Source organism: Acipenser ruthenus, chromosome 2, assembly GCF_902713425.1.
Source record: "Acipenser ruthenus chromosome 2, fAciRut3.2 maternal haplotype, whole genome shotgun sequence".
Lineage (NCBI taxonomy): Eukaryota > Metazoa > Chordata > Actinopteri > Acipenseriformes > Acipenseridae > Acipenser > Acipenser ruthenus.
Window position 1 is genome coordinate 25,252,799 of NC_081190.1, and position 15,926 is coordinate 25,268,724.

The following is a 15,926-nucleotide window of genomic DNA, read 5'->3' on the forward strand; positions in this document are numbered from 1 at the left end:
TGTCTAGTTTGACCTTTCATGTCATCCAACACCTTCAACTGCAATCATGTTCCGAATGTGATGTCAGTAGAAGGGAGCTGAAGGGTTAGATAATGTATGGAAACTGAAATAGTGAAAAAGGGGGGGGGGGTTAATAATTCTATTATAATAGTAAATAAACTAATTGAGGAGTGAGAGATCTGAAATGATAAAAGTTTATGGTAAATCCTGGTGCTTCTTTATTAGCACAAATCAAGAGTGGATATTTGATCTCTGCCAGACATAGGGAGATGTAATTATATAGTGTAGGAAATTGCTAAACCAAACGTTTGTATTTTTGTTAACAAAAACACAGAATTCCCCATCTCCCAGTATTAAGTGCATTAACCCACTGCATCACCTATTGAAGGCCTCTGCATGCCCGATTCTCATAACACTTTAGTTTTTGTTACAAACCTGACTGACAGTTTTTACTTGATTCACTCACTGTACCCCACTCTTAGTTACCTACATAGTGTATAATTAGGTGATACTGTAGAATCAGTAAACATTTATGGTAAGCAATTCATTTCATGGTCACAAATCAGTTTTGACTGCTTATTTTAGTTTCACATTGGTTAAGCTTCAGGTCTTTCTGTCAAAATGTCTTCTGAATTTATAACATCTGCTGCTAAAATCCAGACGGTTCAATCAGAAACATTACATTAGTTCCCGACTCCTCTCCCAAAGTTCAGCATTTTGATTGGTTCATCTGTCCAACCTGCTCGCTCCGGCACTGATTCAGAGGGGCAGGAACAGGTTTATGAATATGCACCTCTTTCAAGCTACAGTCTTTGCGTCAGTGTCTGAATTTACAAGTCACTGGATAAACTCTTGAACAGTACAATCACTTCTTGGCATACCGTCTTAAACTGGTTCTGCAACTCTGACTCACAAACATTTACAGAAGCAGGTGTTAGAAGATTTGCTGTTTGTAATATTTTTATATTTTAGGTGTTATGCTTTTGTATCTATCTTGCATTTGAAATGTTTAAGTTCTCAATGTAGGCAAGCTTATGAAAAGCGATTGATCAGAACACATTCCTTATCTGGGAATAATATACAGTATGGAGGTTGTCTGTGCCTTGTACTCTTCTGTTGCAATCTCTTGTAGCAATATATCTTATTAGCAGGATGTGTGTATCAAATGCATGAATTGTAAATTTATTAGAAGGACCAAAATGATACCCAGCTGCAATGGAGAAAAGTTACAAAAGAAAAGTGTCGAAGAATGATGTAACCACAGGTTTGGTATAAAAAAAAGCTTATTTTTAGATATGTTTTTAGACCAGAGAAGAAATTAAGGCTGCACACTCTGTCTCTGATATTGGTAATTACACACATTAATACATTTTTCATATTACATGCTGACATTGAAGTTTAATAAAGCATTAGTTTTAAACTGACCAATTGTTATATTGAGCGAATCATACCCAGGTTAATCCACAAAGCCAGGTAAATACAGGCAAAGAAAAACAGAACACGGACTGTCCCATACCATTCTATTTGTCCCACTGTTCACGATTATATTCAAATAAAATTCCTGAGTTATTAGTTACTAAACAACTCCCACAATTACCCTTTGTGCATCAGAAGCCAGGCCAGTCCACTGTCCAGACTGTTTATAAATTCTCAAAATACACTCTTCACTGTGGGATTTATTTTTCACCCCCAATGGACATTTGCCTTGCAAGAAAAAAAAAAAAAACAAACAAACAAAAAAAAAAAAGACGACACCTTTGAATGTTTAGCTGAATGTTGATTTTTAGTCTGGAAATGTTCTACTGACCCAAAGGGCAACATGTGGAACTATTACTGTTCATGCTGTTTTACAATAAATAATATTTTAACCCTCACCTTTAGCTGTAGTGCTAAGCTTAACAAATAGACACGGTTTCTACAGAAACAACAGCAGTGTTGCCAGACAGGCAGTAATTATGGATGGCAATGTCAAAAGTCAAATGGAAGGCACACTTAGGAGGAATAAGCAAAACAGTAAGGTAATGAGTAAAAACTCAGTGTGAACATTAAGCCCTGTAATAATATACATATAGACTTCTTTAACTTAAAGTCACTTGTACTTGTCTGCAAAACCTTAAAAAGAAAAAAGATGTATTCGATATTTAACCCTTTTACTTTTACATTCCGGACTGTAGCATTCATCTGAAATGCCCAGCTTGAACAAGGCATGATTCATTAGAGAAACATTGCTACTGTTTATGTGTTCACTGCTGCAGTGTGCAGATAGGTTAGGGGGTTTAGTCAAAATCAAATTACTTTTAAGAATGTACACTAGCAGGGGACAAACGGCATATTTGGCCCCTTCGTCCAGCAAAGCTGGCAGTTCTGTTAGTTATGCTATGATGTCTAAATATAAACAGACCCAACTCCCTTTCTCTGAGACAGCGCAAATAATGTAAAATAAAAATGACTGCAGATACTTAAATCATATACACACTGTAATGAGGAATAATTCCATATCTGGCAACCATTCCATCAATCATGCTTCTAGCATGTGATCCCTGGGGATACTGTGTTTTTTTATTCACAAGAAAAAAATACAATGCTGTATATTTTTAGGACAAAAAATAAACTAAATAAATAAATAAATAAATAAATAAATAAATAAATGAATGAACTTGCAAATTAACAATTAGAAAAAATGAAAATGGTGGGTTTAAACTGGGGTTGAATAATGTTCTGGAGAAAACAAAGGGGGTTTAAACCCAAGCCAAGACATCCATTACCAACGTAGCCCATGGCTGTAGATCTAGCTAGAAAAGCTATAGGGAGATAGGAGGGGTTTAATGTGCCGCAGTCTACAGACTAAAGAGGCAGAGTTCATACACAAGAAGGCCCGATTTTAAAACAAATGTACAGACACATTTTCTGAGAGGAATTAAACAATATAACATCTAATTAAGAAGAAGAAACTAGACAAACTAGAAATGTTTTTTTTTCGTTCATGAACAACAAATTATCCCCAGGTAAAACACGTTAGGGCGGCAACATCATTTATGGAATAGTTTGTAAAAAAGATCTGTATCATTGACATGGCCAAGTTGTTGAACAAGTCAAATGGTTAATGTGTACTGGATAACAGTTTGTGGCCTGTTTTTTTTATGTGACCAAAAGTTAAGTCAATGTGGCAGTAAACCATTCCAAGTCTGATATTGATGATGACTTGCTGTATCATGGAATGCCCCCCTGTCCTATTAGTAATTTATACTGCATAGGCTACTGTCTACCACACAAAAACAGCTTTAGGTGGAAAGTGCAATTTCAAAGTACTGTAATCGGCTCCTCTACAAACCCAAAGTCAAGCTCTGATTTCCTGTTTGCTTGTTGCCACTAGTATTTTACCCATTTCTGCTTTTTTTTTTTTTTTAACACAAAATCCACCTGTATAACATAGTGTGAAAATATGTTTTTGTTTTGTTAAGTATACAAGATAAAAACATATTCATAAAACATTCATTTGTGAGTGATTCAAGAATGTTTTTTATTGTATTTATCCTTTTAAGAATACAATACAGTTTAGTATTCATAAAACTGTTCTGGGCTGTTGTTAAAAGAAGCTATCAACAGTTATTAAAATAAAAAAAAAAACAGACAAAGAAAATGATTTAAGTAAATCAAAGCTTTGTAAATAGGGATCTTTAACACTTTTAAACATACTGCATTGAATGGCCTTGTTTCACTTTAGCTTTCACTAGTGTTTAATTACCAAACAATAGGACACCACCGCCGACAGTTTATGATTTACTGTTGTAGCAGTTGTTGCTCTGAATTTGACACAGAGCAAAAATAATGCCCCTGCAAAAGCACCATTCTGTTTTCAAGAGAGAAACTTGTTTTTAAATGGAGGGGTCTTCCACACCCATACCTAACAATACCTCCTCCGAACGCTTACATTTGTGTTCCTCTTTTATGGTTTCTTGGTAATGAAGATGGCTCAACGCTATGAACTGGTCACAGGATATCCAATCAACAACACATTCATATTTTGTTTCAAATACAGAGCTCACAATTCTACAGCTCTTTTCTGCAGTGTATATTTATGTATGTCTCATAAATCTCCTCTGAACAACTCAGCAGACAAAATACTTTTTTGCCATATGCAAAGACCACAGCACCACGTGTATATTCAAAGGTAAATATGAAAATACATTATTATTGTACATTAGTACAGGACATCTATGGTCTCAGCCTGGAACCATTGTCATAATGCCATATTCAGATATTTAAAAAAAAGACACTTCTCTATGCATTTGTCTTCCTCAAGTTTCACACAGACTCAGAAGTGGTTTCTCATCTAAGACAGGACCTCACGAGTATGGCACAGAACCCTGCCTCTCTCAAAGGGGTGTTACCATGATGGAGAAAGTTCTCGTAAATGCTAAATCAAAAATTGACTTCTATATCTAAACCAGTGTCACCATTTTAAAAACTTTAAGCAAACCACCAGTTAAAACTATATCTGAAAACGGGTGCCTTCTAATTGGAGAATATGTATCCCACACCGACACAGAAACAGAGAAATCAAGCACCACTGTGTCACACGGTTTGGAATGACAAAACAAGACAACTACTGATCAATTTACATATATATCGAAGCGTTATGCTACCTGTACCAAAAAAGTGGACAGGAAATTAAAGTTTCACACAATATGTTAATTCAATTAACCTTTTGGATTTAGCACCTCAAACCATTACTGGCTGTATAGGCAAAACGAATAGTTCAGCGTTCCTTTTTCTAAAACAAGATATTTGCTGACTATAAGCCCAAGTGAGATTACTATAGTGCTGTTCTTGTTCATATAAGCCTGCTACAGCAGCTGACTCATTAGCTGTCACATTCCATACAGTGCATGCTGCACCAGCACCACTGTCAATACATTCCTTTCGACCACCATCCTACACATGTCAAAATGACATACTGACAGGTTGCAACAAGATCATCTTTATATACTTTCATAAACAGGCTGTGTAAAAACTCCTATGTGCTCAGCTTTATTGGAATATTAGGGTTTACGGTGAGTGTAAAGATAATTTAATGCATCTGAAATGTAATTTAATAGGTGCCCCGAATAAGCTTTCAACTACCAGATGGGCAAGTGGATTATGAACAGACCGTGAATTGATAACATTCTTCCAAAATGGAACGAGTTTAAATGTAAAAACTTTCAAAAGATCTTTCTTTATGACAAAAAAGCACACAATGAGTTTCTAGTCTTGTGACCCAGATAAAGAGTTTGCTTCTAGGATGTTGAAAGCTCCCTAGTACAGCCATTAAAGAAGTCATTCAGAAATATTATATAGTCCAATAATGCATGTTGGTCAACTGCGAAGGACATAGCAGTGGATTCTTAACATCTAGCCATAGAATGCTCAAAATATTTCACTTTACTGTACTAGTGTTTTGGCCACTGCTATAGAATACAATCATTATTTATTTTTATTTCACTTTCAATCTGTATATGTGACACTGACATAATGAAAGGATACTAAACATGAGACCTGATCCATCATTTACCCTCTGTATGCATGTAAAAACGGATGTGATTGAAACAAATCCATAACCAACACATCATCCTAAGGTATTTGTTGTTACTGATTATTGGTTAGGGCAACAGCAACACTGATTATTAAAATATTTGTCAATTTGTGAAACCTGACATACATTTAAAGACTAATGGCTCAGTGAGTTAATATATAAATGTGTTTATAATTGTGATATTTTTGCTGATTATCTAACTAAAACATCACTGCACAACACCAACATTAATAAGAATGCATGTATGGTTTTGTGATACCATATTTTAAAACTTTTAATATATTGCATGGAGGAAATACCTACAGTACATGTTTAAACTACTTTGCTCTGGGCATTCAAATGACAGCAGGACACAAAGGGATTTATGCTGTAAATATTGTATTAATATCAAATATTAACTACTATTGTAACATATTTCAATGCAAGAAAATGTAAAAAAATGATTTAATGAGATGCCATCACTTCATTATTTGATTACTTGGGGCACAAGATTAACCATTTAAAGAACAATTCTCTTAAAGGAGTGCTAACAGACATTTAAAAATGATTTTTCTTTCCTCCTTTTTCAACATTATTACTGGTACTCATGTTACTGTGGACCAGTGTTCATATTGCTAGTACTAATTAGATTTTAAAGTCTGTAGCAGTCCTTTACCATTCATTTGACATTGTAATCAATCTAATTTATTACCTTTGTCAGTGACTGACCTTAACTTAACATATTCATTTCAATGGAGAGCCTTCTTTTGTGTCTAAGATCCACCCAGACCCCTGGAGGGACCGCATAACTCACTTCATGTATGGCCACCGTGGGCTGGCAGGAAGGCACCAATCTGACATCGAAGCGGGTCTGAAGGTGTCCTCTTAATCCTTTCAGGGAGGTTGATGCTTTCATGCATTATGATATAAATACAAAAAAGTAGACTCTTGTGTTGCTGAATGGCTGCTAAAGTGACACGATAAATAAACACAAAAAACCCTGACACCCACTTGAAATATTTAACAAAGAATGGTGCAGCATCTGCTCCTACCACCTTTTGCTTTCTTTTGTTGTCGAGCACCTAGGCATTGCACAATGGGAACCTGAGGGGCTGGGATGTTTGCAGTTGAACAGCAAACACAGCTGACATCCCTCTCACTGCTGCAATGACCCTCCTCCAAGAGAACAAGGTTTTTCTTTGTTTGCATTGACTTTTTAGTCTGTACTTTGTTAGGATTTGACACCACAGTGGTGTTCAATTGTGTACCAAAACGGAATAAAAACTTGCTGTTTATTTACAAAATCCATCTCTGATTTACATTCAGGTAACAGACCAGTTTGTTTTATACCCGCTTGCCACTCACCTTCAAAATCTGATACACTGTACTCTGTGGGAGATTACAATAATAATACGACTGCAGCGTTCATAAAAGAAAGCAAATATGTTTAATTATTAATTATTGTAGTTGTTCCACTGTGACAGAAATATAATGAATCTTGGTGGTAAATCTCCCTCCCGACCTGTGAGGGTGCTAAGCAGCGAGGACAGAGTTCTTTTGACGGGCTGGACTGACTGTTCTTTCCTGGGTCGGAAGTCGGCCAGTCTGGAAGGTGGCGAGACTCTGTTGCAGAAATGTATTGACCCGGAAGGAAAACAATGTAGCAGCCGCTGATTGTAAAGGCAGCTGCATTCGTTTACCAACGGGTCATTCATGACAGCATAAAAAGGGGGTGGTGACTCGTAATCAGTTCCTTCGTTTTTGGTTATTAAGAAGTGACCAGGAAGGACCTGTGTTTTTTTGGTTGAAATTGTGAGTGTTTGTCTTGTTCTGTCTATTTGTTTGTTTGTATTCACTAGACAGCTAACACGTTCCGGAGCTGTCGCCAGAGGCCAGCACAAACCCGGAACAGCACTGCACTCGTATCACTATAAACTGTATTTTACACCACTAGCACTAATTCACACACTAACAGACTTGTGTATGTGTTTTGTGTTTTGTGCGGGTGTATAATAAAAACAGGACTGTTATTTGCAGGGCAAACCCGGGGATTATAAATTAAGTAATACACGCTGCTGTAGTACTTACCTTCATTACTGTTTACTGTTTGTTTTGCCGTCAGGCACTGGACAAAAACAAATAAAATAAACCTGGATTACAATTGTCTGTCTGTTCTTTAATCACCTGCAAACGCACACTATTAACCACTTTGCCACATCCACATATAAAAATTTATCTGAAAGCTGTAACCGTGGCAAGTTATAGGTGTTGAATATGAGTGTCTCTGTTTAATACAACTGAGGAAGGAAGTTGTCCAGGATGTGGGAGGTCTGCAGTAAATTCTTACTTCAGAAAAGACACCTTTATCATGATACTTATCTTTAGTCATAAGCACTTACTAAAATATTGCACACTGTATATCTTTTATAGAATATTATATCTTGATAAAAGGAATGTATGTAAAATACTTACTCGAGCATGAAGAAAATATTAAACACATAGTTTCATTGTACAATTAATTTCTGAATTGTCTAAAATAAATTGTATACCATATTCAAAAACTGTCTGTTAGCTGTCCTAACAGGGAAACCCAAGTTGCCCCTTAGAAACTTTTGACTTTCAGTTGGGCTTTGGATCTTGGTTCTATCTGACTTTTTTTTACCAAGTATCAGGTGGTTCAATGAAAATGAAACTCAGATAGTGTTTTTTTTTTTTTTTTTATGGTAACGTTGCTAGTGGCCCAGATCTTTTTTTTTTTCCATGCACACTGCACAGCCGCACAGTGGAAATGTTTTTGCATTAGTACAATGTAGGGCCGTACAGAAAAGAATAGTTTTTACCTCTTCTCACAACAGGATTTTTTAATTAAAAAGCAAAGAAATATTATTTGTTCAATTAGCAAAACACAATTTACATTACATCTGTCTTGCAAAGGGCATTTTTCAGGCTTTATTTTATTTGAAGGAGTTGAAATGCACACTCTAACGGGTATACTGATGGAATACAGAGTCATGAGTGGTCACAGTGGCTCAATACAAAACAGTCTTTGTATGAGAGATTCTGCATCACAAGATGTGCCTATTTATTTTGTTTCTCAGTTGTGTTGCCGACTGGAGTCTGAATTTATACCAAACATTTTCTGATGCAGTGATTTTGGATCAAAGCCTTTTTTGACAATACAAAGCTGCCTGATAAACAAAAGCTGGTTGTGTCCAGAGCTAGAGATATAGCTTGCATAAAAGAAAGTGAAAGTTAAATATTGTAGATACTTCGACTACCTACTAAATTTGGAAGAGAAAGGCTCAAAGACCTAATCTTACATCCTTTGAGTTCCAGTGTTGGGGTAGTTTAACGCCTCTAAAATGTAAATGTGCTAGCAACTATAAAACTTTCAAAATAAATCATTATTATGATTTCACATAGATTTTTACACGTACTCTATTTATAGTACACTGTATGTGACAATTATGACACGGTTTAGGTTTATTTATCATGAAATACATTTGCATGTGACCACCACAATTGTAAAACAACCCATGTCACATTACTGTGGGTTTAACTTCATGCCTGACTCTGAACTCCCACCTCCTTGGTTGAACCCGATAAAAACTCACCAATTTTCAGGTGATTTGACACATCACTTTATTCTAGGGCTGTCAAGCGATTAAAAAAATGAATCGTGATTAATCTTGAGATTAAAAAAAAAATCTAAATTAATCTTGGTTTTAATCGCATATTTAATTGACACAATTACTGCATTCATCTGTTGTTTAAATAATAATAACAACAACAATAACAATAATAATAATTTTAAATTATCTTCTATTAATAACTTAAAATTGCCTAAATAAAACAAAACATTCCTTGAGTAACGGTTATATTCTCCATATTTGTAAAAATATTGTTTAAAATATTAAATTTGGTTGAAATAAAACAAAGCTACAATTTTAATGGGTCTGCAGTTGGTACCTATCCAACAGCACTGTTGTTGTCTGTAGCAGAAGAACTACTAGAGTGTATTTTGAGAAGTGAAAGCATGTTTAGCACGCAGGTGGTACAGCAGACTAGATGCACTTCTGTGATACTGGAACTCACAGTGACAGTAGATACAAGTAACCCTCTTTCTATCTAATGAACCGTCAGTTTTTAAAAAATAAACTTCCCATTCACAAGTCCTTCAGTTTGAGTGCTTTGCTACATAATGTGGTTCTGTGACTCATTTTATATTCAAACGATGACTGCAATCATTCAATCCTGGCATGCACTAAAATGGTAGTGCAGGAAATTAATTACGGCATGCTAAGAGGGACAAGACAGGAGTCAAAAAATTCACGTGTTAATCACAGAAGTTAACTGCGATTAATTGACTTACTTTATTCAGTTTTGACATGGCAGTGACTAATACATTTAAATTGGGCCCTGTTGTTTCCAATCTGTTTAATTAACCCGGCTGATTATATTGTTTGTTGTTTTGACAATGGAACGTGTGATTAGATGCCTGTATTCCGTAGTTAGAACAGTTGCCAGTGCCAGCTACAAGGCCTTTCATTCAGGATCGCTGCAAACCCATGAATCAAGCTAATTACGACACTAAGTATAACCAGTGCTGTTGGATAGGTACCCACTGCACAAGTTTCCAATTAATATATTTAACTGTAGAAAGTTAAGCTACGGTAAACATTTTCTTTTCTAATACTAGGGCAGCTTGCAGCCTACAGTACCACCACACACACATACACATGTTTTTTCAGATATTTGTTCTAGTAACTGTATAAAGCATTGCTGGTCGAAACTGAGAAGTTTGGTGAACAGAAGCTAGGCTTTAATAACAGTTTTGTCTCGTGTTTGGAAGTGTTATCTGAGGCTTATAGTCTTGCAATATTCTTAATGAAAGCTTTTTTTAAAATTATGTACACCATGTAATGTAACAGAGCACTAATGCAATGAGTAGTACAGTCATTGTGATGCTCTATTTATTCAACTTCTATATTACTTTTACCATTAATTTAGCTACAGGTGACTTTGCTTAGCAACTGGGGTCATGTCACTATCGCTAAGATGGGGGATCTCACATTTTATTAATAAAGAATTTTATAGAATCTTGTAATTCAAAATATATCTCAAGACTGAAACCATAAACTGCCACAAATTAAACTTTACAATGCCTATTTTTGATTAAGACTGCAACTAGGCCAATCAAGTGTTCAGAAATATTGATTTGTAAATGGTTACAGTATTCCATTAGGGTTTTTTTTTCTCTTCCTGATGTTTATGTTAACTGTACTTTCATAATAAAAGAACACAACTAACTAAATAAATTAATATGTATTTCTCTCAGAGGACCAGGTGCAGCACATTCTAAAACGCCATTCATTTTAGTCTCTGCTGGGCAAGGTAGTAACAACTGATGCAACTTCAAGCCTATGTGTGTTGAAGACTCATACTTTCCAGAACATAAATTATACAATCACGTGTCTAGAGGGAAAACACTCCCTGAGTGTTAAGTACGTTTATAGTCTCAACATGTAAATGCCTTTCTGCATCAACTAGAGCTATTAGACCACAAACCACCCATTTAATCCGTTTGGATATCCCTGTTACTTTGACATCAGTACTCTATCCTTAGAAAATATAGTTAATTTGATATCCTTCATACCATTTCCACGCTGATCTGAATGCTCTGAAATACTGTATAACATTTCAAACAAGGACAAAAAATACAAGGGGGGAAAAAGCAAGCATTTTGTGATTCATTTTAAATCTCACCAGTGGGAAAAGGGTGTAGTGGACTACTGTGAAATATTTTGCTTTACCAAGCTTTAACTGGGAACAATAGCAGCATCTACTGAATCACATGCTCACTACAACTGTACCCATTGAAAAGAGCATCACCAGTATCATAATCTCAGCACATCGAGGACCCTGCAGTTACAGCACAAATACAATATGCAAATCCTTTTAAAACAAGAGGCAATCCCCATAGCCTTATGCAAGCAAAAACGCATACGTTATGAGCGTGGTCGGTCTGTCCAAGCGATCTGGTAAAAAAAAAAAAACACACACACACACAATCGTTTCATTGTTACAATGGTTACAGGAAGAAAAAAAAAACCCTAAAGGTAAACACACCTAAATGAACTGCACAGCTGTCCATACACGTTTTTAACATTCCCCATGCAAGACACATCTGTATTACACAATACCGGGTTTTAGTCATGCAGGTTATCTAACCCACTACCCAAAAGCTAAACTGACCTGCGTGAGGTAGCAATTGAAACTACAGTTTGTTTTTTTTTCATTCATAAAGTTAGCATTTGTCAATCAAAAAGTATTCTACTTACATATTGCTATGCATGATATTGAAAGGTCAATATTGTTACATGCCGAACAGATTTAGCCTCACATTGAGTATGGTTCTAGTTCTTTTCAATCAACTTTTCGAACAGAACATCGGTCTCAATAAACCACATGCCTCAATAGGTCAGTTACATTGTCGATGATGCTGGCAAACAATCTCATTGCAACTAGCCACGGCGCAACAAACAGCAATCTACAGCAGTCCGAGTTATTTTACATTTATCCGTATAGTGTCAATATCTTAAACACACATTTATAAAGCATACGACATTCTTTACTCAAATAACCTTTCACGATACATTTTGCATTGCAATTGAGAACTTTTATTTTACCAGCACAATTAGAAACCTCACGTTTCTGAAGTATCTGGCAGGTATACACATCTACTTTGATCACAGTATTTCTGACACAGAGCATTCACACTTACAGACACTACTTTGCAAAGCTAGATGTGTGTTCGCGTTACTTGTTATTGCAATAGTTATCACGCTAAAAATACGACATGAGACACTGTTTTCCAACACTGAAAACATACTCCTTTTATATTTAAATTTAAAAAAAGATAGGAGTAATAATAATAATTATAAAAAAAAAAAAAGAAAAAAAAAAAGAAATTACATTTGGTAAGTACTTACTCTGCGTGAGTTTAATCCAATTAACAACAGCACAAATCACACCGATTGAAATAAGTATAACGTGCCACTTCTGGAGCCCGACGTTACAAATATGAACGGCTGTGTAACTTCGGATTGTTTAACTAGAAAGGCATTGGGCGATACTGATATAACTGAAGTTTGACAGCGGAAATGCCACCCCTCTGCTGAAGCCCAATAGTACCCGACTGACAATCAACATCACCAATCGGCGTTTGGAATGTACTTATTTAAACCAATAAGCAGACACAGTGGGTTAGATACAGAGAGTTACAGGCACTTAACGATTTAAAGGGCTTGTGGTCAGAGTTTACCGGGGCTTTCTGGCTACAACATGGAAGAGTTGTGATATATAACGTGAATGTTTTACAAGCATAGTAGTTTACTAAAAAAAAAAAAAAAAAAAAAAAAAAAAAAAAACGTTACTATTACCACAAACTGTTTGTAACCGACTGAACAGACTTGGAAAATGTATCACAAATACAGTAGATCATATGAAAATGAAAAACTTAAGAAGTGTTTCTGTATTGTAATTTAAACATGGCTTTAAATAGCCCCTCCAAACCAACTCTGTACTGTAAATACTTTGTAGCCGTTTCAGAAGTATGATTATGCTTCATTATCAGAGTAGGACTGCAATCAGGATATTTGAAATAAATATACATTAAGGTTAACAGTTTACTCATGAGCGTGCACAAGCCAGATACCACTTAGCTGTGGAATAATTGCTATATCCTAGCTGTGGAATTATTGCTCTTAGTTCAGGGCCTCGTTATCAATCCATGCTTCATTGAGGTGAATACATTTTTAAATATTTGCCTTTTTTTTTGCATAGGCCTACATGTATAATTAATATTAAAAAGAATGAGATAGTTTGACTTTTTCATGAGGGTTGTTTTAGAACGGTCCACATTAATTGATATTTGTAAATAGTAATTACTAATGTATGAAATAAGCGGTCAAATATAAATTCAGATCTGAACACCCAGATCCAACTTGCATTTTTTGTTTCCATTGTTTTACTTACATTTTCAAAACAGACTCTCAGACCCATTATAAAATAAACCCCCTATAAAGCCATGCCATGCCAAATATTATTTTGCCACCTGAAAGCTTGTGTTCAGCTTTGGTCCAGTAATGCTGACAAATCCACTTTTAGCTGTACAGATGAGGTCCCCACATTTTTTAAAGCCAATTCAAACAACCGTGTCTTCCCTTCCAAAGTGGCAGCCTGTTTTGGCTTCTGCTTTCTCTGCAGTTGAGCGACTTGTCCAATGTGACCTTTAATTATAGGTTTTGTGGGCTGGAATAAATCTTTCAAGCAGTAAACGGAACCATACCTTAAATGTGTCTTATGAAATATTTTTAGCATAGTATGTACCAATATTCTTCAAGACCATTTTTTTGTTGTTGTTGCCATGCTAGTTAGTAGTTATGTTTACCTGTTTGCTTTAGCCTTTTTTAAATGACACTTTGGAGATAGGCTTGTATGTATTTCAGATGAATATATTGCTAAGAATTGTTCACCCATCAGTAGGAATGAAAAAGGTCTGAATGAGGCAGGGTTAAGCCATGTGGATTTGATCCTGGAATCAAACTCCTAAGACTTATGAATGGTCCTTTGTATTAGGCCTCAAAATATTAAACATGTGTCCTCGTTATATACTCAATTACCAGATGTCAGCAGAATAGAATCAACAAGTAGTTTAGTCTGGTAAAGTATTGATTGACTGCCTTGAATCATTGCAAGATGTGATCATCACTCTCTATTTCTCAGGTAGTGAAAGTGAGGACGTTTATACATACTGTCTATAGTAGCAGCTGTTTTTCAGACGACCACAGGATCAAAGTGGAGGAGGGTTCGTGTAGCACTCGCAATGTAAGCGGCTTATAGTTCCGCTTGTCCCACAGTACTGTATGTCAGACTCATATCCATAGAATAATAGCAGAAAGGAAAACATTATCTCATCCCTAGTATTACAGACAAGCTTAAAATACCTGTCATTATATATGAAGACATTACCAGGATTTCAAAAACAAGAAATAGGAGAATGCTCATCTCCCAGACCTTTATCATGTTAATCTGAATTGCAACTGCCAGCCAGTTTAAGAACCGAGCTTGGCAAGTTTTATTGTTTAAATATCACAATCACACTTAATGTATGTATTTTCAAAATGTTCACTAATTTGGAGATTGTACACAAGGGCCATCTGAATGAACCTTTTAGCTGGATAATAATGTTTATGAAATGATATGGTATAATTAGAGTAAGTAGCTTCTTATTTGAAAAAAAAGTCTGCTTTTTATGTTTGTAATCATTCTTGACATGCATTACAATTACTCAAAGGTAAAGAAGCTCTTTTTTTTTAATGATTTGCTTTGGTAACGTGTTTAATTAACACGGTATTATAGAAACCACATTGTAGTTTGTTATATCAGTAGATTGTTTCCTTGGTTGACATCATACGTGTGTTTCTTAAACTTAAATGATAGACAATATCATGCGATTTAAAATCTTTACAAAATACCTAAAACTGCTACAAAGAATATTGAAATCAATCATGTTGTAAAATCATGAATTATTAGTATTTATTCAGCATTCACATTCCACTACATAAACTGCTAAAATGTCATTAACCATTTCAGGTGCTAACAATTTCAGAAGACGGTATTTTTTTATAAATGAGAGATGTTTCATAGATCAGTTTTACTTTTTCGATCCGTCAATCAGATATGCCGTTCTTCTTGCATTATTCTCTTGGGAATGGTTTGTTCTCAAAAGATCTTATTTCTAGTTGTTGGTCTTGTGATCTAAAATTACAAATCTTAAGATACTAATATATATATATATATATATATATATATATATATATGCATGCAACATAGGCTAGATCAGACAAAGGGCTAGATTTTCAAAGTTATTTACTCCAACTGGACTTTTGAAAAATGAAGGAAAAAAAACACAATTGAATTCTAAAAGGAGTAGGAAAAATAAAAATGTAGGACTACTTACACACCCCTATGTTTAATCAATGTATTAATTATTTCTGGTTTGACAACTTTATTGGGTGTGTTTTTCCTTTCTTAAACTGAGCCAATGACAATTTAGAGTATAAAGCTGAAAGAATCTTGCCGAAGTGTCTTTATAGAAGTGCCTTCTGCTGACCTGCCTCTAGATCACGTTTCCTTTGGAGTTCCTGTTTCTATGGACATATACCCTATTCTTTACAAAGGATAACTGAAGAAATCTGGTAAGGATCAATTAACCATTTTTGTTATTTTTTGTTGTTTTGCTGCATGCAACACAAAAAGAACAAAACAAACTAAAACAAAACAACACAACACTACAACATAACATGTA

The 15,926-nt window shown here is 35.3% G+C and overlaps 1 protein-coding gene across 1 annotated transcript in view; it reads right to left on the reverse strand.

Moving 5' to 3' along the window:
• The window catches only part of LOC117426311 (tumor necrosis factor alpha-induced protein 8), a 34,392-nt gene extending 21,640 nt beyond the window's left edge, over nucleotides 1-12,752 (reverse strand). Inside the window, exon 1 of the mRNA XM_058992601.1 lies at nucleotides 12,547-12,752. Coding sequence (XP_058848584.1) covers nucleotide 12,547 — 1 coding nt within the window. The 5' untranslated portion in view covers nucleotides 12,548-12,752. The remainder of the gene's footprint in view (nucleotides 1-12,546) is intronic.
• Between the last annotated feature and the right edge of the window lie 3,174 nt (nucleotides 12,753-15,926).